We start from the raw sequence: 25,457 nt of genomic DNA, 5'->3' as shown, positions 1-25,457 counted from the left end.
AAGACTTTCTGGAGGAGGTGTGTTGGTGTGCTGGATACAAACGGGGAGGGGGTTCTAGGCATGAGCTAGAAGTCAGTGGGGGGGGGAGGTGAGAATAACGTCAGGAAATAGGTTGGCTTGGGAGGAGCAAAGTGTGTGAGATGGGGTGTAGAAGTAGAAGACTGAGGGTAAGCAGGTGGGAGAGAGTTGATTTTTGTGTCATAAAGCCACTGGCCAGGAGCTTCTGCTTGATGTGGAGAGGAATGGGTTTCGAGACTGAGAAAAATGATCCCAGCAGCAGAGTGAAGAGGAGTAGAAGGGTGACGACAAGGAGGATCAGGCTGATGCAGGAATGGAGCCAGCACAGGCCAAGTGCCTGCCCCAGCATGGTAGCATTTTGGATGGGAGAGGAAAGGGGATTCTGAATATGCTGTGAAGAAAGTACTAGAAGGATCTGAAGATTGACTGGATTTAGGAGTTGAGGGATGTGTCAAAAATAAAACCAAAGTTGCAGGATTTAGAGGCTGGGAGGAACACGTGCTTAGTACAGTGCTCTACACATACTGAGCACTCAGTAAATACCACTGATGATGGGAAAGTGAAGGGAAGGAAAGGATTTGAGAGAAAAGAATAAGGAGTTCAGTTTTTAATTTTATTTATTGAGGGCTTACTGTGTGCACACACTGTGCTAAGCACTTGAGAGAGGATGATAGTGTACCAGACATGTGGAGCCTGAGGTGTCAGCAGGATACCCGTGCCATGGAGGCAGAAGGCGATGGCGGGAGTGCAGAGGAGAGAGGTCAGGTTCGTGAGGTAGATTCGGGAACCACCCACGAAGAAGCGACAGTGGAAGCCGTGAGAGCAGGTAAGCTCAAGGGAGTGGGTGAGGAGGGGGAATAGAAGAGGACGCAGAACTGAATCTTGAGGGACCCTCCATAGTAGGCAGGGGGAGGCAGGGGATGAGCCCCTAAAAGAGACTGAGAAGGGGTGACCAGAGAGGTAAATTAGGAGACAACGGTGTCAGAGAAACCAAGGTTAGATAATGTTTCCATGAGCAGGGGGTGGTCCACAGAGTCAAAGGCTGCTGAGAGATCAGTGAGGGTTACGATGGAGTAGAGTCGGTTAGATTTGGCGAGGAGGTCATCGGAGATCTTGGAAAGAACAGTTTCAGTGGAATAACAGGGGCAGAAGCTAGACCGGAGAGGGTCAGAAAGGGAGTTGGAGGAAAGAAATAATAATGATAGTATTTGCTAAGTGCTTACTATGTGCAAAGACTGATACACGGTGATCAGGCTGTCCCACATGGGGCTCACAATCTTAATCCCTATTTTACAGATGAGGAAACTGAGGCACGGAGAAGTTAAGTGACTTGCCCAAAGTCACACAGCTGACAAGCAGCGGAGCCGGAATTAGAACCCATGACATCTGACTCCCAAGCCCGTGCTTTTTCCACTGAGCCACGTTTAGCCATTAGCAAACCTTTTGAGAAAGTCGAGCAGGAATGGAAGCGGGGCAATGGGTTTTTGAGGATCGGGGAGATGTAGCGGTGTTTGAAGCCAGAGAGGAAGGAATCACAAGAGCGAGTGACTGAAGATGGGGGTCAGGGAGGGAAGAAGAGCACTTCAGACAGTGACGGTTTGGGTAAGAGAAGGAGCCATAGTGCTGGACCATGGACCCAACACCTGCAAAGAGGAGGAACGCCATGCTCCCACATCAACCTGCTGCTTCTCTGAAACGAGTCACCACGGGTTTTCGGATGTCCCGCCTGAAACGTGAGCTCGGTCCCGGCTGCTGTCAGCAGGAGAGGCCCGGCTCCCAGATCCAGACCTGCGAGGTCACGATTCCCGCCACTTCTATCCCCGCCTGGGGGCCGGGCCCAGGCCGGACCACCTACCTCGTTCTCGTTCTTCTGGGAGAGGATCCGGCTCTCACGCATCACCATCCAGGCCGCAAAGAGCGTCATCAGGACCCCGTGGCCGAAGTCCCCGAACATCACGGCGAAGAGGAAGGGGAAAGTGATGATGGTGTAGGGCGCTGAGCCGGGGCAGTGGAGGAAAACGGGCAGAGAGGAGAGGCACGCGTTGGCCATAGAGTCAGCGGGTACCCAGTCCTTTCCCGCTCATGGGCCAATGCCAGACCGGGGGCCACGTCCAGAGACGCCACCATGGCAACAAGGTGTGCTCTAGGTAGACCGGATGGGGATTCCGAGACCTCCTTTCGGGCCCGTTAACCCCACCACGTAGAGGGCAGGGAAGGGCTTCTCGGTTCCGGCCGCAGCACAGGCCAGCTTAATAACAACAACTAAGGTCCTTGTTAAGCACTTACTATGTGCCAAGCACTGTTCTATGCCTTGGGGGAGATACATATTAATCGGGTTGGACACAGTGCCTGTCCCACATGAGGCTCACACTCTTAATCCCCATTTTAAAGATGAGGTAACAGATCCGGAGAAGTGAAGTGACTTGCCCAGACTTGTGGCAAGAGCCGGGATTAGAACCCAGGTCCTTCTGACTCCTAGGCCTGTGCTCTATCCACTAAGCCGCACGGCTTCTTGGTCCCTCCCTCCCGCCATCCTCTGTGGTGCAGCAGTCCGGCCCGGCCGGGGTGGGTGCGGCCGGAGGTACCGGGGTGGTGCCTCAAGCAAGCATTTCTGCCTCTCCCACCCAGCACTTCAGTCAATGATATTTACTGAGCACTTACTGTGGGCAGAGCACTGTACAAGTGCTTGGGAGAGTACAACAGAGTCGAAAGGAGTTCACAGCCTAGATGAGGAGACGGCCATTAAAATACATGGCAGGGTACATATGCATAAAAGTGCCGTGGGTGGAGTTAATATCAAGCACTTGAGGGATACAGGCTCAAGTGTACAGGTGACGCGGGAGAGCAAATAAGGGAAATGAGAGTTGTGTCAGGGAAGGGTTCTTGGAGGAGATATAATTTTAGGAGGGATGTTGATGACGGGGAGAGGGATGGTCTGTCGATATGAAGGGGGAGGGCGATCCAGGCCAGGAGGATGTGGGCAAGGGGCTGGCGGCGAGAGAGACGAGATGGAGCGACAGTGAATGGGTTGGCATTAGAGGAGTGAAGGGTGAGAGCTGGGTTGCAGTAGGTCAGCGAGATAAGGTGGGATGGGGTGAGCTGATTCTGGGTGCCTTAAAGCCGATGGAGGTGAATGGGCAGTCACTGGAGATTTTGGAGGAGTGGGAAGATGGAGTGAAATTCCCTCGACTCTCTGCTCCCTCAGACTCCTCCCGCAATGGCCGCTCTCTGGGGGCTCCACGGCAAGACCCAGCTGGCCCCCTCGGCAAGCTCCGGTGATGGGGAGGGTTCCGGGGTCGGCTCCGGCTTGGCTGTCGCTCTTATCTCCTCCAAGAGGCCTTCCCCGATTAAACCCCCCTTTCCCCGGCTCCCTCTCCCTTCTGCATCATCTGGGTATTTGGATCTATGACCTTCGGGCACTTGATCCCATCCTCAACGCCCCAGCACTCAAGTACATATCTTTAAGTTATACATTAGAAATTATTTATTTTAATGTCTGCTTCCCCACTCTAGACTGTAAGCTCGTTGGGGGGAACGTGTTGCCTGCTAACTCTGTTGTATTGTACTCTCCCAGGTGGGAGCGGTGAAACAGGCGGGTGGGCCCCTGGAAGCTGCCTGAGACCAGCGGGGTACCGGGAACCCAAGAATGGACTGCACAAACTCCCAGCCCCATATGACCGGTGGGGAGAAGATGGGACAAAAAAGCGTGAGAGGTCGACTAGCAGCCCTCTAGACTGTAAGTTCGTGGGCAGGAAATCTGTCTATTGTTATATTGGACTTTCCCAAACGCTCAGTACGGTGCTCTGCACACAGTAAGTGCTCAATAAATACGACTTGGGCCGCCTCACCGCGGGCCCCGCCCGACTAGAGCGGCTCACCCCTCCCTCGTGGCCCCCAGGGCCGTGCCAGTCCTGGCGGGCCGGTCGGCCTTACCGGGGTTGATCTCGCGGTAGGTGCCTATGCCATAGGCGTCGACGATGTTCTGGAAGCCCGATGTAAACTTGTTGGTCTTGTTGTAGGTGGGAGGGGTCTGGTTGGTCTGCATGCGGTTCAGGATGGACGGCACCGTGGAGCCGCTGTGTTCCTGGGGAGCCACGGACCGGTCAGCGGGAGTCGGGGTCCGGCTGCAGGAAACCCCGCGATCGGCGAGGCCCCCACCGCCCCGGGACAGGCCACTCAGAAGCCCGCGGGGTCAACTGGACAGAGAGGGGACTGGGGGCAGGGGGAGTCTGCCATCCCCACCCCCACCCCCACCCAGGGGCAGGGCGGGACTCACCGTGCCCCTGCGCAGGGCGAACTGAATGGAATCGAGGTCCGTGACGGGGCACCAGACCTCGGCGATCAGACACTTCTGGGTCACGTCGATGTTGCACAGGTTCAGGGTGTGGTAGACGGCCTTCATCTTGCGCACCTTGATGAACCACACCCGGATGTTCTTGGCGGCTGCCTGCAGGACCCTCTGGCGGTGATCCTCCGTCTGGTTTAGCACCTGAAGGGGAGCCGGGATGAGTCACCCACCGTCCACCAGGCCTCAGAGAGCCCCTCGCCGGGCCGCCAGTGTGGCCCTGCAGCATCTTGCTTTTCCGACAGCCGGGTGGTCCCCCGCCCAAGGAGACGGCTTTTAGCTCCTGGCTCCACCCTCACCTGCGTGGCCCGAGGGCACCTGGCCTTGGGGGTCGGGGGGACCCGGGGCAGCCCCAAGGACCGTGCAGACGGACCTCAGCCTGCTCCCTGGATGGCACGGCCCCACCAGCAGTGTGCCGTGCCCGGGCCCTGTGGACCCGGCCCAACTACATGGGGCCCTTTAACTTGTGGTGCCCTGGTGACTGGAGGGCCAACCCGAGGTTGCAGAAAGAGCAGGGGAACTGACTGGATGACTGGCACATGGCTGGCCAGAAAACAGCCGCTACACACAAACCCCATAGCTCAGGAGATCGGTAAACCACCTCCACCCAGAGCCTGCTCCGCTTTGCCTACCTGCCCCATGACCACCTCGGTTCAGCCTTACGGGCCCCATGGCGGATCAGAACCCGTCCCCGGGCTCGGTCACCAAGTGCCTGATTCCAGTGTGCCCAACCCCAGGGGACCCCGACTCAGTTCCGCTAGAGTCAGGGCTGGGCTGACCTCAGGGTGCCGAGTGAGGGAGGCCCGTCTGGCAGAGAGGGAGGCAGCCCCTGGCTTGGATTTTTCATCAGCAGGTGTCTCAGCAAGTGCCAGAGTCAGCTCCCTGCCCAAAGGGGCCCAGTGCCCAGGCCTACAGCAGCCCTCCCCTCTGGTCTTCAGGCACAGGGGTGTCTCACCCTGTTGCCAGCGCTCCCGTGCCCCTACCCACCAACAGGAATTCCTTTTCCAAATGTGCCCTTCCAGTGGGGAGACTCGCCCTCACACAGAGCTGAAAGGCGGGCCGGGTAGACCGGGGGGACAGGTGGGCTGAGACGGCTGCCAGGAGGTCACTCAAGCCTCTGAGGTTTTTTTCACCGGGCCCAGAACTCATCCCAGGTCACGGTCCCATGTCCCAAAAGCCCTGGGGCTGGTGAGGGGCAGCGCCTTACCATCTGCAGGTCCTCGATGCGAGTGTTCACTCCAGAAGCCATCTCCTTCCTCTCCTGCGGTGTTTCGGGGCAGGGATAGAGGGAAGCACGGAACCTGAAGGGCACAGGGATAGGATGATTTACCTCCCACAGCATGGGACAACCCCCAGGAGAGGGACTGCCTGGGCCCTGGGGGTGACCGCCGGCCCTGGACGGAGGCAGGTGGCCGAGGTGGAGCCGGCCCAGACGGTTGTTAGCACGATGATGGGAGGGTGAGGGGAAGTAAGGGAAGGGAGCCGATGACCAAGTCAGCAGAGAAACATCAGGGCTCACTCTCCCCTCCTCCTGGGTAGAAGTGCCTACCCGAACCGAAGCTGTGCCGGGCTTCCGGGCGCTGAGGCCACTCGCATGGGGTACCTGGGGCCTTTATCCAGCTAGGCCGTCAGGCCCTTTCGGATCAAGATCTATGAGGACGCGTGCCCCACGGTTCCACGGGCCCGGATTCGGGAGGGTTCAGGATGGCCGTGCCAGCTGGTGGTGGGCAGGGAAGGAAAGGGGAAAGGAGAGGGGGAGCTTGACCGCCTCTTACCCCTCACAGATTTTCTTGACGCGGTTTTTCAGTTGGTCTCCTTGGAAGAAGATGATGAACACAGACTTGTGCACGTGGTCTCCCTTAAAACCAGGACACACCCTCACTTTAGGCTTCCCGGCCCACTGCGGGGCAGGAGGGCACCTGAGCTCCTGGGCGACGGGTGCCACCTACCAACCCCAGAGCCGGCCCCGAGGGTAGGAGCAGGGGTGAGCCAGCAGGAGCCATACACTGAACTGCCCCCACACCGAAGAGCAGCCCTAGGAAAGCCAGGGAAGGCAGCCTGAGGCCCAGGGGAGCCTGAAGCCGTCCAGCTCCTTCCTCACACGCCCTCGGTGGCACTTGGGAGCCAAGGCCCGGGACCTCGGCACGGTGACTGAAGCCAAGAATGGAGGAATTGAGTCAACAGACTTAAGCTGCTCCCGCTCTCCTGCTCTACCCACTGAAGCAGCCCAGGGAACTGCCGGCCCCCAGAGCTAAGGACGCCCCGGACTAGAAGCAGAAACACACGCGTGGAGAGACTGACCATCACTCTCCATGGCCATTCCCACGGCCCCAACGCCCACCCGGCCGACTCCCGGCCGTCTGCCGGGGAGAAGGTCGAGATCCTCCGCTGGGGTCCTGCCAGTCTCACGTGCACCGTCCCACCAACTCTCTCTCCCCCAACGGTGCGGGGGTCCTCCCAGAGGCCCTCAGGTCCTGCTTACGGTCACCGGGTCCTCCAGGGGGGTCTCTATCTCCGCCTGGCGCAGGAACACGTTCCCTCGGCACACCCGCCACAGCATGCGCTCGAAGGTGGGGATCCGCTCCCGGTTGATCACTCCGGCCACAAAGCTGCGGGGACAAGGCCGGACTGTTGGCCCGCCCGGCCTTCCCGGCTCAAGCCCGGGTGGCCGAGGGCCAGCCTCGCCCTCTCCCCTGGGGGTTCAGCAGGCAGCCTGGGTGGGGGCGGGAGGGATGCACGCCGGGGCAGAGCGGCGGTTCTGCTGCTGCTCTCACCCGAGCCGCAGGGGCGCGCCTCTCCCGATCTCGCTCGGCTCCAAGAGGGACGAGGACTCCTCCAACAGGTCTGGATCCGCCATCTGCTGATGATGCAATTCAGCCTGAATTCACAAATCAATTAACACCTAGTGAAGATAGTTAGTGGCATGCAGGGGCGAGGAACCAGCCAGGAGACAAGCCGGAGAAGGTGCGGATGGAAGGGCCCCCAGAGGCCCGGCGACACAGGCGGCAGGAGCGGCGGGTGACGGGGTGGAAGAGAAGAGACAGGACGAGAAGCAGAGACCCCCCCCCAGGCGCCCGGGCCAGAGGTAGAGCCACAGACAGTAAACGGATGAGAGGGCAGGGGGCGAGACCGCTAGGCCAGAAATCGTCCTTTCCACCTGAGGCGTGGGTAAAGCTTTTGTGGGGCGAGGGAGGCAGTGCCAGCGGCATCCTGGTCTACATGTTTGGGGACGAGAACGGGGAGCGGCTGCAGCTGGGCACCGCAAAGGCCCTGCCTTCCTGAAGAAGCGTGCCAGGCATCCGCCTGCCACCATCGGTCAGGACAGCGAGCGAGCGGGTGTCTCCGTGGCCCAGCCTGGCGTGCCTACGGCTTCCGGCCGAGGGTCTGCCCACCGGGAGACTCGATCCCAGACCACACCTCAGGGAGAGCTCGGGCTCGACCTGGCTCAAGCTGCATCATCCCAGCCGGCGGGACCTGGGCTTTGGTACCCTCGGGTCCCCCAGGCGCTGGGGCTGAGGGGGCCGAGTGACATCATGAGGGGCTGGCAGGCAGACAGCTGGCTGTGTGTGTCACCTGTCCAGGGCAGCTCCGCTCTTGGGAGCTAGATGGGTTGGACTTGAAGGCTCAAGAGGATACTCTTTTGCCCAGGCCCTCCAAACCAGTGGTCAGCTCCAGTCCCCTTAGAAGATCAGTCCACTGGCCCTGAGTGGAACAACGGGGATCAGGCCTCAGTCTTCTCTTGGGGAAACAGGCATCACTGGGTGGGCCATGGGGCAGGGACACGGTGGGTGATCCTGGTTCCGGGTGCTGCGGCCCATGTGGGCCATGGAGAGGGCCCCTTAGGAGGGAGGGAGGCTGAGCTCCCGGCTCCGCCCTAGGGGACTTCAGCTAGAAGACCTCCCAGAACAAAGGCGGAAGAGGAAGGACCGGATGGGAATGGCTGGCTTCCAAGTGACATTCCCCCACTGACATGTATACATTGGAATGGGAAGGGCGATCTCAGGCCCTGGCCCTCTTCTGGATGATCCCAGGGCCCTCCAACCCTCCAAAGGGCCGAGGCCCGGCAGAAGCCTTCCTCCGCTGGCCCGCTTGCACTCCCTGTGCACTGGTTTATATATAAACCAGTGGCTATTAAAGGGTTCTCCTGTTTAGAACAAAACCTGCTGCCTTTCCTTCCCTCTTGGGGCCACCCAGGGCCCCGGGAGGCAGAGCTGCGTGCAATTTTTCAGGCTTGAAGCCAAGTCTCCTCCACAAATGGCAGCCTGGCTGGAGAGGGGCCCGGAGGCCAGACCCGGAGTCGGGTACGCTTCTCCTGAAGAGCCGAGCCCACACCGGTTATGTGGATGCTCAGGGCACGGCAACGGCAGTCTGAGGTGGGCGCCGAGGGTCCCCGTGTTGCCACCCACTGCCAGCCCCACTTCGGGCTCTTTGGTTTCCGTTTCAAATAGATCAAACACGGAGAACCCCAGCCAGTGTTTGAAGCTGGGCCCGGTAGGAGCGAGGGGCTGCATGTTGCTTCTCCTCGTAGCCATTTGGCGGAGAGCTCCTGGAGGCCAGGCAACGGAGCTTGCTTCTGATGAGCTCTCCCAAGCACTCAGGACAGTGCCAGGTCCCCAGTAAGCACTCCATAAATACCACCGTCACTACCAGTGAGGCATCCAACCCGGCACCTCATGCCCCTATTAACCAGCTGGCCCCAGGGTCTGGGCAGACAAAGTTCTCTCCCAGGAGGGCCCACCTCCTGGCAGAATCCCAGGATTCTCACTCAGCACCTGGCCGTGCCCCAGCCCAGGTGTCTCCAGGAAGAGAGAAGCAGAGAAGCAGCATGGTGTAGTGGATAGAGCATGGGCCTGGGAGTCCGAAGGTCATGGGTTCTAATCCTGGCTCCACCACTGGCCTGCTGTGTGACCTTGGGCAAGTCACTTCGCTTCTCTGTGCTTCAGTTACCTCATCTGTAAAATGGGGATTGAGACTGGGAGCCCCACATGGGACAGGGACCGTGTCCCACTCAATTTGCTTGTAGCCGACCCCACGCTCAGTACAGTGCCTGGCACATAGTAAGCGCTTAGCAAATACCATCATCATCAGTGGGCCTGTCGCTCCCAGTTCTCCCCCAGTCTTCCTGACCTTATCAGTTCTTGCTCAGGCAGGAACTCAAGGAAGTCAAATTTCTCCAAAACCCAAACCAAATCCCTCCACGTCCACCCGATCGGCTCCCACGAACCCTCAGCCTGAAAGCGATGAGTGGTAGGGTGACAAAGAAACAGAGATGGAAAGAGAGACGTTTCAAGAGAGGAGAGAAACACGAGGAGGGTGGAGGGGATACGGGGAGGTCTGCATGCCATTAACCATTACTTTTCCCCTCTTCATGCCCTCATGTACTAGGGGGCATAGGGCAAAAAGATTCAGAGAAATCCTTTATGTCTCTTGCCAAGGAAGACGACCCAGAAAAGTCAACATATATGTGACCCGTTTGATGATCTGGACAAGTAACAGCTGAAATCACTCTGTATTTCCGCTCTGACCCTCTGGCTGAGGTCCATTCTCCCTGAACACAACCTCCCAGCATCCTCAATGCCCAGTGCCCACCAGAGCCCGCTTCCCTATGCCACCCACCGGTCGGGTGAGTGCACCCTCAAGAGCTGAATGCCGTCTGCACAGAAGAGAGGTCTGGCCTACCCCTGGGCTATGGAGAGTGAGACCAGCCTCTCCCAGGCTGAGGCTTTGACAGTGGCCCAGAGGGACTCAGTTTCCTCTCCATATCTGCTGCCTGTCCAGTGCCAGCAGGAAAAGGGCACTGCTCAGATCCCCCTGGATGATGGAGCTTTATGCAGCCAGGGCCTCAACCCAAGGAGGAGGTGGGCTGCAGTCAGCCCTTTCCGACCACTCACCAAGAGATGGGCGGGCCGCTCTGCATCTGCTCAGGCCCGTGGCATGAGACCCACCCCAATGTGTCCAGAGGCTGTGCCCACCCTTCCTTCCCTTTGGTCTCCAGATGTCAGCAGGTTTGGGGGGGGGCAGGGCGCGGGGTCAATGGCTATGGTGGAGCTGGAGCCTGTGACCTGCCCCTCCAACTCCCCATGTTGCCCCGGCCCAGCTGCACCAACAGAGGCAACTCCTGTCCAGGCTCCCGGTGCGGCAGACAGTGGAACTCGGGGCCGACGGGCGGAAGCTCTTCCCTGGAAAACCCGGGGGTGGCGGGAGGCACAGGCTCTGTGGCTGCCCAGATGGAAGGCCCTTGGCAAAAGCCAATCCCAGCGCCTCATTTGGGGGACCACCGGCAGGACCAGCTGCAAGCTGGTGTGGGGAAAATATCTGCAATCTAATCGGTGAGACCCAGCAGTCGGGGGGCAATCAAGTTGAGGGACCCGGCAGCTGGAACTCCCCTACCCTCTCCCAGCGTCCCCCAGGGTGCCAAAGGCAGCCAGTGTCCCCGCCTCGAGAAACTAGGCCTTGGACGTTTGAGTACATCTGTGACCTTGCCAACTCATTCAGAGGTTGGGAACAACCGGGACAGTTTTGGTGGGGAGGGGTGCAGAGGATGAAGTGAGATCTGGCCATGGCTCCAGGTGATGCCCAGCCTGGAAGCCCCCTCCCAGTGGGCACTGGCCCCCTCCGGAAATACTTACCTGGCCAACCGGCTTCCCCAACATGGGGACCTCACGTCTGTCTTTCCATAGCTACCTAACATTTCCCCTGCCCGAGATGAAAAGCGGCAGAAAATATATGAAAAAATCAAAACATGTGAACTTTGGCAGGCTGGCTCTGCATGAAAAATGGAACCGAATCCGAACCTTCTTCAACTAGAGGGAGGCATAAAAATGGCTGTCTCCAGACCGGTTACTGAAACCCAACCTCTGGGGTAAGACCGGGCGGGGGCCGGAGCGGGGCCGGCGCCGGCCGCCCGGGTCCCGAAACAAACAACAGTCTGACCTCGTCGAAGAACTGCTGGGTCTTGCGCAGGATAAACTTCAGCTCGGTCAGCTCCAGGAAGTTTCTCTTCAGTGCCTCCTGGTTGGTGTTGATCTCCTTCAGCTCATTCTCAATCTTCTCGAAGTTGGCCTGGGAGAGGGGTGGGCGGCAGGCGGTGAGCCCACGACGGAACCTGCTTCCCCGGCCGGGTTTGGGCCTCAGACCCACCCGCGGGGGACGTGGGCCAGGCCGGTGCCCGGAGGGAGGAGCTTCTAAGAGGGCCCGCCGCCACCCTCTTACCTCCCGCGTGACCCGCGTCGGGCACCGGAAAACACGCGAGCAACGGCACGTTTGCTGCCCTGTTTTTATTTATTTTTTTAATGGTATTTGTTAAACACTTACTATGTGTTAGGTACTGTATTAAGTCCACATCCCACATGGGGCTCACAGTGTTAATCCCCATTTTACAGATGGGGTAACTGAGGCACAGAGAACTCAAGTGACTCGCCCAAGGTCACACGGCAGACACGTGATGGAGCAGGGATTGGGACCCAGGTCCTCTGACTCCCAGGCCCTTGCACTTTCCACTAGGCCACACTGCTTCTCATAGTTTACAATGGAACTGGGCAGAAAGGGAGATGCAGTGGAAATATATGAGGGGAACAAGAGCAAAACCAGACATGACTCCTGGCAGGAGAAGCAAAGAGGGTACGAATACATGAAATAACTGACATACGCATCAGTGCTATGGGGAGCTTATGGGATGCCATGAAAACGGAAGTGGGAATTAGTTGGAAAAAGCCTCCTGGAGGAGGGAGGATTCTGGCCTCGGAGGAGGGCCGGGGGGAGTTCCAGGCAGGGGCAGAGGGGCGTGAACCAGAACACGGTGATGGGAAGGTCAAGACTGAGGCCTGGTGAGCAGGCAGGCTTAGTAAACATTATCATTGTGGCTTAGTGGAAAGAGCACACATGGGCTTGGGAGCCAGAGCTCATGGGTTCTAATCCCGGCTCTGCTACTTGTCAGCTGTGTGACTTTGGACAAGTCACCTAACTTCTCTGTACCTCAGTTACCTCATCTGTAAAACGAGGCTTAAGACTGTGAGCCCCACGTGGGACAGCCTGAATACCTTGTATCTCCCCTAGTGCTTAGAACAGTGCTTGGCACATAGTAAGCGCTTAACAAATACCATTATTCATTCACTCAATAATATTTATTGAGCGCTTACTATGTGCAGAGCACTGTTTTAAGCACTTGGAATGTACAATTGGCAACAGATATTATTATTATTGATCTTACTTGGCCGACACTGTCTTCTCCTAGTTCTCCTGCCATCTATCGCTTTGGCGGGCTTCTCCTCTGTCTCCCACTGCGTAATTACTCTTGAGGCTGGGACCATCTATTTTTCCATCTACAGCCGCTCCCTTAGAGAACTCCCTCGACTTCGATTACCACCTCCATGCCAAGAATCCCTAATCCATCTCCCCAAACCTGATCTCTTTCTCTGCAGGCTCCCATCTTCTCCCACCTACAGGACAGCTCTACCTGGATGTCCCGCTGACACCTCCAACTTACCCGAATTTATCTTCCCACACAAACCCTGTCCTCCCCTGTCTTTCCCATTGCTGTACAAAGCACCACCATCCTCCCTTTCCCATAAGCCCATAACCCGGGCATTATCTTCATCTCATCTCTCTCATTCAATCTCTCACCAAATCCTGTTGGTTCTATCTTTACATCATTAAAATCCACCCTTGACTCGCCAACCAAACTGCTATTACACTGATGATAATAATGATGGCATTTATTAAGCACTTACTATGTGCAAAGCACCGTGCTAAGCGTTGGGGGGATACAAGGTGATCAGGTCGTCCCACGTGGGACTCACAGTCTTAATCCCCATTTCACAGATTGAGGCACAGAGAAGTTAAGTGATTTGTCCAAAGTCACACAGCTGACAAGTGGCGGAGCCAGAATTAGAGCCCATGACCTCTGACTCCCAAGCCCATGCTCTTTCCACAGAGCCACGCTGCTGCTCTCTGTTATATCGTCCACGCCCAATCCGATCCGGGCAGCAGAGTGAAGTATGAACTGGCCTGGGGAAGAGACAGGAGGCTGGGAGGTCAGCGAGGAGGCAGAGGCTGTAGTCATGACGGGACAGGATAAATCCTTGGATTAATGCGATAGCAGTTTGGATGGAAAGGAGAGGGTGGATTTTAACAATGTTGCGAAGGTAGAACCGACAGGATTTAGTGACATGTTGAATATGTGGGTGGAATGAGAGATATAAGTCGAGGACAACGCCAAGGTTACGGGCTTGTGAGATAGGGAGGATGGTAGAATGGAGAAACAGCGTGACCTAACAGATAAAGTACCAGCTGGGGTGTCTGAAGGACCTGAGTTCTAATTCCGGCTCCCACTTGTCTGCTGTGACTTCTCTGGGCCTGAGCTACCTCATCTGTTTAAAAAAAAAAAAAATAGGGATTAAGAAAGTGAGTCCCTTATGGGACTGGGACTGTGTCCAACCCGATTTGCTTGCATCCACCCTAGTAAAGTGCTTGGCACATACAACTGCTTAACAAATTCCGTTATTATCAGTAGTAGTAGTGGTAATGGGACAGTGGGAGGGTAAGATCTGGGTGGGATGATAAACGTTCAGTTTTGGACATGGTCAGTTTTAGGTGTCACCAGGACATCCAGGAAGAGATGCCCTGGAGGCAGGAGGAAAAGCAAAATTGCAGGGAAGGGGAGAAATCAGGACTGGGGGGTACAGATTTGGGAATCATCTGCACAGAGATTGCAGTTGAAGCCAGGGGAGCGAATGAGTTCTTTAAGGAAGTGGGTGTAGATGGAGAATAGCAGGGGTCCTAGCACTGAACCTTGAGGGAGCCCCACTGTCACAGAGTGGGAGGCAAAAGAAACTGAGAAGGAGCAGTCAGAGAGCTAGGAGAACCAAGTGAGGGCAGTGTCGATGAAGCCAAGGTTAGATAAAGTTTCAAGGAGAAGGGGGTTGTCTACAGTGTCAAAGACAGCTGTGAGGTCTAAGATTTGGAGAGGAGATCATCGGTGACCTTTGAGAGGACTATTTCCATGGAGTGTAAAGAGTGGAAACCAGATTGGAGGGGATCAAACAGAGAACTGGAGGAGAGGAAGTGGAGACGGCGGGTGTAAACAACTCTATAAGGCCTTTTGGAGAGAAATGGTAGGAGGGAGAGGGGCGATAACTGGAGGGCGTCGTGAGATCAAGGGAGGATTTTTTTTAGGGTAGAGGATAAGTAAACATGTTTGAAGGCAGTGGGAAAGAAGGTGTTGGAAAGTGAACAGTTGAAGATGGAGGTCAAAGGCAGGGAAGAAAGGAGAGAGCAGGTTTCAAAAAGGAATGATGTGATGGGGTCAGAAGCACACGTGGAAGGGGTAGAGTTATAAAGGAAGGAGCTTGGCCTACTGGAGAGCACAGCCTGGGAGTCAGAAGAACCTGGGTTCTAATCCCAGCTTCGCCACTTGCCCGCTGTGTGACCTTGGGCAGGTCACTTAACTTCTCTATGCCTCAATTACCTCATCTGTAAAATGGGAATTAAGATTATGAGTTCCATGTTGGGCAGGGATACAACCTGAGTAGCTTGTATCTACCCCAGTGCTTGACACATAGTAAGTGTTCAAGAAATAATAATAATAATGATGGCATTTGTTAAGTGCTTACCATGTGCCAAGCACTGTTCTAAGAGCTGGGGTAGATACAAGGTTATCAGGTTGTCCCACATGGGGCTCACAGTCTTACTCATTTTACAGATGAGGTAACTGAGGCACAGAGAAGTTAAGTGGCTTGCCCAAGTTCACACAGGAGACAAGTGGGGGATCCAGGATTAGAACTCATGTCCTCTGACTCCCAAGCCCATGCTCTTTTCACTAAGACACGTTGCTTCTCTGATAATATTATTATTATTATAAGAGATCTCTTCTTGAGTTCCTGCAGGAAACAGAGGGAGAGTTAAAGGGTGTAAAGGAGGAGGGGCAAGTGGAGAGAAGCAAGGGAGATTTTAGGACGATCACGTCTGATGGTTTCAATTGTGTTGATGGAATATGTGGCCACGTCATTACAGAAAAGGAATGGTAGGATCAGGGGGACAGGAGGTTTGAGGAGGAAGTTGAATGTCTGGAACAGCATCACAAAGAAACTCTTTATCATTGGCTTTAAAGCACACAATCAGCTTTCCCCCTCCTATCTTACTGCGCTGATTTCCTACTACAACCCAGCCACTCACTTTGCTCCTCCAACTCCAAGCGACTTGAGCTCATCTGTCTCACCACCAACCCCTCATCCACATCCTGCCTCTGGCCTGGAACTCCCTCCCAGTTTAGATCTGACAGACTATCACTCTCTCCACCTTCAAAGCCTTTATTAAAATCATTTCTCCTCCAAGAGGCCTTCCCCAATGAAGTCTTCATTTCTCCTACTCCCTCTTCCTTCTGCATCTCCCTTGCACTTGAGCTTGTACCCTTTAAGCACCTGATACTCACTCTACCCTCAGCCCCACAGCACTTACGTACATACCCAAAATTTTCTTTAATGTCTGTCTCCCCATCCAGAGCGTAAGCTCCTTGTAGGCAGGGAAAGGTTCTACCAATTCTTTTATACTGCATTTTCCCAAGATCTTAGTATGTTGCTACTAAGGTAGGTGCTCAATCAATAATGACCGATTGATTGAGGAGCGGAGAACATTAGGGAGCAGTGGATGAGAAGAACCAATTTGTGGAATGGAAGGAGCTGGTGGACAAGCCTGGGAATGGAAGTAGTATGATCTGGTGGAAAGAGCACAGGCCTGGGAGTCAGAGGACCTGCGTTTTAATCCCGGTTCTGCAACGTGTCTACTGGGTGACCCTGGGCAAGTCACTTCACTTTGCTGCGCCTCGGTCACCTCATCTGTAAAATCGGGATTAAGACTGTGAGCCCTATGTAGGATTGTTTAAACCGATTTTCTTGTATCTGTGGAGTCGTTGTGGTTCGGAAACAACTCGGCAGCAGATGACAAGACAATCCCAATGCTTTAGTATAATGCCTGGCATACAGTGAGTGCTTAACAAATACCACACATATTATTCCATTGGATGTGGAAGGAAATGGAGCCTGGTACAAAACGTTTCACAAACACCGCAACTATTATCATCTTTCCTCTCACCGCCAGCTTCTAGGTTCTTTATATCAGGACATATGTTCAGGCAGCTTTTGCTTAGGCTGACGGTTGTACCCCGGTGGTTCAGCCTGAGGGAATGCTTCAAGTGTCGATTCGCAGACCGACACGTCACTTTGCTTTGTGGAGAGACCATGCTACGATGCCCTGACTCACCCCTACCCCCTTTTCCCCGGGCCTACTTACCTCCAAGTCGATCATATCCCGAGGAAAGGGCACTTCGGGGTTCTCGCCCGTGTCCAGAATTGCGATATTCGCCTTCCGGATCTCCTTCTCCACAAAGCCTGTAATGGAATGACAGAGTTGGGGCTCCGACCGCTGCCCTGCCCCTGTAGGGGGGTGCCTGGGGGTCAGAGGGAAGGTATTCTCTACACTGGACGGAAGTAGCTTTTGGATCAGGATCCCAGCCCCGCTCTAGAAGACCCCATCGGGAGTTTCTGGCCCTGGGCTCCTGGCCCAGCCAGTCAGCCGCCCCCTGTGAGAAAGGGGGTCGACCGTTTGGAGAAAGCGCACGAGCCGGGAGAGACATACGGAGTTTGCGATCCATTTCTTCACATCGTCGGACTTCGTTCACAAATTTCCGCTGGAAAACGTTCACATCTGGGTTTAACTGCAAAGAGAACAAAGGCGAATTCTGGATCTGCAGAATTTGACCCACACGTGCCCCAACTCCCTACATACGCAAGTCAGGTCCGACTCAGGTGGCAGCACAGGGTTGATGGTCTCCAGAGACCCGGGGCCAAGATGATCAACTCGCCCAGCCAGTCAGCCACCTACCCACCACCCACTTCCACTGGGAAAAGTCCAGCCAGGCCAAATCAAGGAGCAGGGAGAAGTTTCATTTTCCTTCTAGGTGGGGAATGTCTCCCACGCTGACGCTCTCATCATCCTTTTGGCCACCAGCATGGAGGAGTGGCAGGAACAGAGGTCAGGGTAGCTCCCCTCCCTGACCCCTCTCGAATGCCAAAGCAGACACGGGCCAGGGCAGGAAAGTTCTCTCATCAACCTAAGACACTCGGGCCTCGAGGCAAAAGGTCACTAGCCTGTCAGACCGGGGCCTGGTCACGGGGTCAGGGCAAACTGGCTGGCTGTCAACCTCTACTGTAGCTCGATTCCAGCCACCTCTCACGTTATTGGAATGAGACCCCTCGTCCCCTCACCCCCCGACCGAGGAAGGAGGCGGAGGGTGGTTATCAAGGCTTCAGGGAGCTTTGCCCTCCATCACATGAAGACTAAAGAGCTGAGGAAACCTGACCGATCAGTCTCTGATCTGCACACGGAGGGCCCGGCCGGCAGCCGGCGGCTACTTACGTCACGGAACTGCACCTTCCCCAGTTCTCCCAGCTCGCTGACGCAGCAGTACGCAGCTTCCGACTGCAGGAAGAGCTGGGCCAGGGTCATCTCCTCGCTCCGGAATAGTTCCCCCATGGTGGGAGCGGAGGGCCGATCAGAGGCACCTGCGGGGAATCAGACAGTCCGGCACCGGGTTGGATCACTTTTCCCTGAAAGGGAGAGAACAGCAATCGTGAGCCCGGGGCTCCCCCGGGCTAGTCATCCCTCTCCCTTCGCACAGGGCCCCAGGGAGGCAGGTGAATCTGGAACCTGCAGGTCCGTGGGCCCCAGCTCCAGCCACCAACGTTGGGTCACTGAATCTCTGTGAACACTCAGGGCTGGAACATGTCGGGGGCTGCCTCGATGGGCTCAAGGTCGGAACGGCAAACGGCTCCAATACCTACCCTGCTTCTCTCCCCGATTCCTCAGCCGCCCCGGCCCCTGGCCACCCTCCTCGCAAGTCCTCAGCCCAAGTCGCGGGCCGGGGGCCGCTTCGGCTCTCTCGACCCGACAGACCCCCGGGCCTGTGAGACCCTGCCCTCTGGCTGCTTTTTCCCCTGCAGGAGAAGCCCACCGGGCGAGTTCCAGCCACGGCTCTGACTGCAGGGACCGGCCAACTCAGCCCCTCAGAACAGGAAGAACTCCCATCTTTTTCCACCTCGCGCCGACTAAACTACAGCTCTTTTCGGAAAAGAGGAACAGCCTTCCGGCTGTCAGCTGACTGGGAGCGAGACAGTGACGGTGCATCTTCCTCTGGCTACAGGAAACTGGCACCTCCTCCGCCTCCGTGAGACTCCGAGTTTGTGGCCCTCGGTGGCCGTGGGACACTCTGGTCCTGGCCGAACCCTGGCCTCGAGCCACAAAGGGCTTCCTTGGCAAGCAGTAGTCAACCTTTGAAGAGAAACTCCAGGCTCGGCAGGCGCTCTCAGTGGTCCTGAACCATCTATTTTCTATCAAACCCCTCTGAGCAGAGAGGGATATTTCGGATTTCGGGATTCCCTGAGGTCAAAGATTCCTCTGCACAGCCCGTGCCTGCAGAGAACGCTCGGGAAAAAGGCCCAGGACCGTTCTGCTCAGCTACTAAGCCCCAATCGGATCAGTGGTATTTACTGAGCGCTTAACGAGTGCAAAACTAATGACCTGGGAGAGCTCAAAGCCACAGAGCTGGTAGACGCGATCCCTGTCCTTAAGGAGCTAGCAGTCTAGAGGTCACCTGGCAGTTCCCGACTGTGGATTACCGCCACTGGGGATCGGGAAGGGGATGGATCCCTGGAAGGGGGGGGGTCGGGGTTCGAGTGACACCCACTGAACCACCTAGGATCCCCCCAAATCAGAGGCCCCCACCCCTCCCGAGGGGTCAGAGGTCAGGTGTCCATTGGCACGGGGGTCGCTCCCTGCTGCAGGAGCTCAGGGACCAAGCAAGCTCGGGGGACGGAGGGGCTGCAGCCCCGGGTCGGATTCCATCGGAGCCCCCGCCTGGGGGTGGGGGCGGGTGAAGGGCAGCCCCCCATTGCAGTGCCTAAAGTGAGACCCTCCCCCGTTCCCCTTGCCTTTAAGGGGGCTCCCTTCCCCCCAGCCCGCGGACAGTGAGCAGGGCTAACCCCACCGCCCCAGACCTTACACCGACGGCTGACCTTCATGGTGGCAGGGGGAGGACTAGCCCTGCGACCCCCTTTTTGCCCCGCCACCATCTTACCTGCGGCCACCCCGGATCGCCCACCCTCGGCAGCCTCCGCAGGTCCGGGAAGCCAAGGGCAGGGGTGGGGGCCGGTCCTCGACGCGCTTACGTCACCGCCCGTCCCGCCCCTCACGCCGCGGTGACGTCACCGCGCACGGCCCTCCCGCAGTGCCGCCGCTCATGACGGGGCCCGCCCTCCCGCCGCCATTTTGTCTTTCTCGGTGAGGGCCTTAAAATCGGGAACCTCCACCCGCTCGGAACTTCCCCTGGTCGTGTTAATAATGATATCGGTATTTGATAAGCGCTTCCTCTGTGCAGAGCACTGTTCTAAGCGCTGGGGGAGATCCAGGGTCATCAGGTTGTCCCACGTGAGGCTCCCAGTTCATCCCCGTTTTACAGATGAGATCACTGAGGCACCAAGAAGTTAAGTGACCTGCCCGCAGTCACACAGCTGTTATCACATTAGTACAATCACTCATCGTATCCGCTCAACTGTATATATCTTCATTACCCTATTTATAGTGTTAATGAGATGACCATCACCTTGATTCTATTTATTTGCCATCGTTTTAATGAGATGTTCTTCCCCTTGATTCTATTTATTGCCATTGTCCTTGGCTGTCCGTCTCCCCTGATTAGACTGTAAGCCCGTCACAGGGCAGGGACTGTCTCTATCTGTTACTGATTTGACCATTCCAAGCGCTTAGTACAGTGCTCTGCACATAGTAAGCGCTCAATAAATACTATTGAATGAATGAGCCTCCTTTCTGATCTCCCAACCTCCTGTCTCTCCCTGCTTTGATCTCTACTTCACTCTGCTGCCCGGATTACCTTTCTACAGAAAGGGCCTGGGCGTGGCATCCCGCTCCTCAGAAATCTCCAGTGGTTGCCTATCAACTTCTGGATCAACCAAAAATTCCTCACTGTTGACTTCAGAGGTCTCCATCCCCTTGCCCCCTCCTACCTCAACTCCCTTCTCTCCTTCTACATCCCACCACGCACTCTCCGCTCCTCTCGTCCCAAGCTTCTCACTGTGTCTCGTTCTCGCCCATCCTGCCATCAACCCCTGGTCCACGTCCTACCCTGGCCTGAAAAGCCCTCCCTCCTTAAATTTGCCCTTCACACTCCCCCCTTCGAAGGCCTACTGAAGGCTCACCTCCTCCAGGAGGCCTTCCCAGACTAAGCCCCCCTTTTCCTCACCTCTCCCTGCAACACCGACTCACTCCTTTTGCTTTATCCCACCTCCCCGCTCCCCAGGACTTATGTTTTTGTATGCATACCTATAATTCTATTTATTTTAGTGCCTGTTTACTTATTTTGCGGTGTATATAGCTCTATAATTCTATTTATTTATATTGATCCCTGTTTACTTGTGAGGTCTGTCCCCCCTCCTTCTAGACTGTGAGCACGTTGTGGGCAGGGATGGTCTCTCTTTGTTGCTGAATTGTCCTTCCCAAGCGCTTAGTACAATGCTCTGCATACCATTCAATAAATATGATTGAATGAATGAATGTTTGATTGAATGAGTGAATGAATGGCCGGCTCCAAGCCCCACAGGCCAGTTAATGGAGAGAAAAATCCTGGAGCTCCCATAAGGGTCAGGGTCCTCTCCTTGGCAGGCCTGACCCACCCACTGCCAGGCAGGGCAAGAAGAGCCAGCTGGGCAGGCGGCTATCAAACCCCGGGACCGGCCTTGGGTCCCAAGGGGGTGGCTTAGTTCAAAAGATGTTCCGGTTCGGGGAGATGTCCGACAAAGGCCGGATGCCCCACCGCGGCGGAACCGGACCTTCTGGTACAGAATAATCCTATTTAGACAGAGGTGTCCGCCACCCTGGATAAACCTGAATCAGTCAAATAATTGAGGGAAAATTGCCTGGGATGGGATGACCTGGTCTGAATAATACCTTGGCTCCAAGGGCGGTGTCTTCATCCTGGTGCACCAGCAGTGCTTCCTCTCCTCAACCCCGTTCTTGTATTTAGACAGTCCCATAATTGTAGTATTTATTCATCAATCAGTGCCTCAGTTACCTCATCTCTAAAATGGGGATTAAAACTGTGAGCCCCACGTGGGACAACCTGATCACCTTGTATTCCCCCCAAGCGCTTAGAACAGTGCTTTGCACGTAGTAAGTGCTTGACAAATACTATCACTATTATTATTAAATGGTATTTATTGATCATTTTGCACAGAGCATTATTTTATCTGGTTGGGATGGTACCACAAAATAGATTTAGTAATGTTGGTATTTGTTAAGCGCTTACTAGGTGCAGAGCACTGTTCTAAGCGCTGGGGTACATACAGGGTAATCAGGTTGTCCCACGTGAGGCTCACAGTCTTAATCCCCATTTTACAGATGAGAGAACTGAGGCACAGAGAAGTTAAGTGACTTGCCCACAGTCACACAGCTGACAAGTGGCAGAGCCGGGCTTCGAACCCTTGACCTCTGACTCCCAAGCCCGGGCTCTTTCCACTGAGCCACGCTGCTTCTCTATTTGGTAGACAGAGTCGCTCCACTCAAGGAGCTTATTGTCAGTCATATTTAGAGCGCTTGGTCTGTGCAGAACTCTGTACTAAGCACATGGGAGAGTACAATATAATAGAGACATTCCCTGCCCTCAGTGAGTTTATAGTCCAATGGTGTGCTAGCTAACATCCCAGACTTTCCCCCTACCAGGAGCTCGTTATCAGCCTCTGGGTGAATTTATTCAAACCTTGCTCGTGTCTTGGGCCTATACAGTTTCCTGTGATAAATTCCCAACTTCCACCACTTGCCAGCTAAGGCGTTTCCTTGTAATTCTGGTTATGTGAATGAATAAAATTCTTAAATCCATATGAACCCTTTCCAAACTCTTCTGTAAATTTCAGTCCTGTTCCCTTTAACTCTTTACTGCCTAAACACATACCATGAACCAACCACTGTGCTAAATGCTAGGATAGTTACGAGACAATTGGATCAGACAGTTCCTGGGGACAAGGCCTTAGAGGGAGGAAGAGCCCAAAGCCACAGCAGACCAATGGCAGAGCAGGGATTAGAACCCGGGACGCCCAGCCTACGCTCTTTATCCTAGGCCTCGTTGCCTCCCAAAGAAAGCCCTGGAGGATGTGGGGTGTTTTATCACAGAAAGAATGGCAACAGCATGAGAAGCAGTGTGATCTGATGGAAAGAACATGGGTGTGGGAGACAGGAAAGGTAGGGTCTTGGGCTGTACTATTTGACTACTATGTGACCTTGGGCAAGTCGTTTAACTTCTCTGTGCCTCAGTTGCTCAACTGTACACTGAGGATTAGATTAGCTGTTTGGTCTCCCCCCCTTAGATTGTGGGCCATATGTGGGATAGGGACTGTGTCTGATGTATTTACACTTAGTGCTTAGATTAGTGCTTGGCACATAGAAGTGCTTAATTATTGTCATTACTACTAACAGGTTGGGGTTGGGGCTTCCCTGCTGCAAGGGGGTCTTAGTACTCTCATCCGGGCCAGGTGCCGGGAAGCCCACCGGGGAGGCCTGTCCATCGGGACCCCAGAATTCCCTTCCTTGGAGGCTGCGGTAGCCAGGTGTCTGGGGAGCTGCTGGAATGGGCGGCAGAGTCAGCACGGAGAGGTCCGGCCTCCAGCCCCGAGAAGCCCAGGCCGTGGTGGAAGAGATGGGGGCCTGTCTGACCTGGGGCCACCTGTCAGCCTCTCTTCACAGTGGGACTCACAGCAACGTGGCCTAGTGGAAAGTGGATGGGCCTGGGAGTCAGAGGACATAAATTCTAATCCTGGCTCTGCCACTTGTCTGCTGTGTGACCTTTGGCAAGTCACTTTACTTCTCTGGACCTCAGTTACCTCATCTATAAAATGGGGATTAAAACCGTAAAACCCATGTGGGACAGGGACTGTGTCCAACCTGCTTAACTTGTATCTCCCCCAGGGTTTAGAAGAGTGCTTGGCACACAGTAAACACTCAACGAATACCACTATTATTATTAGAGAGGAAAAGGGAAGGTGTTTGCTTCTCTGTGCCTCAGTTTCCTCATCAGTAAAATGGGAGAGAAATACCTGTTCTCCCTCCTACTTAGACTGTGAGCCCCAGGTGGGCAGGGATTTTTTCTGACCTGATTAACTTGTGTCTACCCCAACACTTAGAACAGTACTCGACCCGTAGCATTCACGAATACAATAGTAATAATAATTATTACCACGCTGACTTCAGAATCCAGGGAGCCGGGCTGGGGAAGGTTAGGGTTTCAATGACAGTTCATAACTTTGTAGCCAAATACCTTCTCCAAACAATCAGAAATGGGTCAAGTCTTGTTTCTATGCTCAGCTGGAATAGCTGGGCATTTAGGACAATAATTCTTGGAATGCATTACATTAGAAACATATTTTGTTCAGGGGTTTTCTGCTTAGCCTTGAATCTCTTCAGCTTTGCCAGCCCCTCTCTCCATGTAACCTTTATTGTCATTGGCTGATTTGGCAGAGACTTTGTTTGATGAATATGATTAACATTAGTAGATTAAAGTCTGATTTATTTTGGAGAGGCTTAAAACTGGAGCTCAGAAGAGCATGACCAGTTGTGTTCTTTTCTCCTCTCTGGTCCCGCTCCCCCGCCCGCCTCTTCCCCCTTCAGTGCTCCCTGCAGTAATCTCTCGCCTCCTCTCTAAATTGACCCACTTCGCCTGTGCTTTCATTCTTTCGGTAGTATTTATCGAGCGCTTACCATGTGCAGAGCACTGTACTAAGTGCTTGGAATGTACAATTCGGCAACAGATAGAGACAATCCCTCCCTATGACGGGCTCACAGTCTAATCGGGGGAGACAGATGGCAGAGCAAAACAGAACAAAAAAACCCAAGACATTATCAAAATAAATAGAATCAAGGGGATGTACAGCTCATTAACAAAACAAATAGGGTAATAAATAATATATGCAAATGAGCACAGTACTGAGGGGAGGGGAAGGGGAAAGGGGGAGGGGCAGAGGGTGGGCTTCTGACCCCAGCCCTCCGCACCTTTTTAAAACACTTGTCCCTTCCCTTCTTCCCTTCTTGATTGCCATCTTCAACTGTTCACTTACCAATGGCTCCTTCCCCACTCCTTTCAAACATGCTTATGTCTCCCCTAGCCTAAACAAACCCCTCCCTTGACCCCACAGTTCCCCTTAGTTATCGCCCCATTTCCCGCCTACCATCTCCTTACCAACTTCTTGAGCGAGTTGTCTACCCTTCCCCTTCTCCAATTCTCTCCTAGATCCCTTCCAATCCGGTCTCCAGCCCTTCACTCCACCAAAACAGTCCTATCGTAATGAATGACCGTCTCACCAAATCTCAGGCTCTACTCTATCCTAATCCTCCTCCACCTCTCAGCTGCCTTTGACACTGTGGACCACCCCCTTCTCCTTGAAACCTTAACCAACCTTGGCTTCACTGACACTGTCCCCTCTTGGTTCTCCTCCTATCTCTCTGGCGGCTCATTCTCAGTTTCTATTTGCCTGCTCTTCCGCCTCCCGTCCGTTGACAGTGGGGGTCCCTCAAGGCTCAGGTCTACATCCTCTTCTATCCTCCATCTACACCCACTCCCTTGAAGAACTCATTTGCTCCCATCTCTATGCAGATGATTCCCTAATCTGTAAATTCCAGCCTTGACTTCTTTCCTTCCCTTCAATCTTGCATTTCCTCCTGCCTTCAAGGATGGATGACCCACCGACATTTTGGATGTCCAAAACTGAATATCCAAAACTGAACTCCTTATCTTCTTACCCAAACCCTGTCCTCCCTGTGACTTTTGCATCACAGTAGACAATACCACTATCCTCTCTAACTCACAAGCCAGTAAACTTGGCGCTGTACTCAACTCATCTCTCTCATTCTACCCACACATTCAACGTGTCACCAAATCCTGTCCGCTCGGCCTTCACAGCATTGCTAAAATCCTCCTTTTCTTCTCCATCCAAACTGCCACCACACTGATCCAAGCACTTATCCTATCCCGCCTGGACTCCTC

General features: G+C 54.7%; 1 protein-coding gene across 6 annotated transcripts in view; it reads right to left on the bottom strand.

Annotated features, from left to right (window-relative positions):
• The window catches only part of ATP6V0A1 (ATPase H+ transporting V0 subunit a1), a 38,911-nt gene extending 19,342 nt beyond the window's left edge, over positions 1-19,569 (bottom strand). For 3 of the 6 annotated variants that reach the window (XM_029075259.2, XM_029075261.2, XM_029075262.1), the window contains exons 1-12: positions 19,491-19,569; positions 17,774-17,964; positions 16,994-17,072; positions 16,649-16,746; positions 11,297-11,425; positions 7,138-7,241; positions 6,846-6,972; positions 6,139-6,221; positions 5,571-5,664; positions 4,295-4,507; positions 3,952-4,102; positions 1,874-2,013 (exon numbers count right to left, since the gene is read on the bottom strand). In XM_029075259.2, coding sequence (XP_028931092.1) covers positions 1,874-2,013; positions 3,952-4,102; positions 4,295-4,507; positions 5,571-5,664; positions 6,139-6,221; positions 6,846-6,972; positions 7,138-7,241; positions 11,297-11,425; positions 16,649-16,746; positions 16,994-17,072; positions 17,774-17,890 — 1,335 coding nt within the window. In that variant the 5' untranslated portion in view covers positions 17,891-17,964; positions 19,491-19,569. The remainder of the gene's footprint in view (positions 1-1,873; positions 2,014-3,951; positions 4,103-4,294; positions 4,508-5,570; positions 5,665-6,138; positions 6,222-6,845; positions 6,973-7,137; positions 7,242-11,296; positions 11,426-16,648; positions 16,747-16,993; positions 17,073-17,773; positions 17,965-19,490) is intronic. The other 3 variants (XM_029075263.1, XM_029075264.1, XM_029075260.1) reach the window with 2 other exon arrangements.
• Between the last annotated feature and the right edge of the window lie 5,888 nt (positions 19,570-25,457).

The sequence above is a fragment of the Ornithorhynchus anatinus genome, chromosome 11 (genome assembly GCF_004115215.2).
Source record: "Ornithorhynchus anatinus isolate Pmale09 chromosome 11, mOrnAna1.pri.v4, whole genome shotgun sequence".
Classification (NCBI taxonomy): domain Eukaryota; kingdom Metazoa; phylum Chordata; class Mammalia; order Monotremata; family Ornithorhynchidae; genus Ornithorhynchus; species Ornithorhynchus anatinus.
Note: the sequence above shows the minus strand (reverse complement) of the source record. Positions and strands in the feature narration are given on the sequence as shown.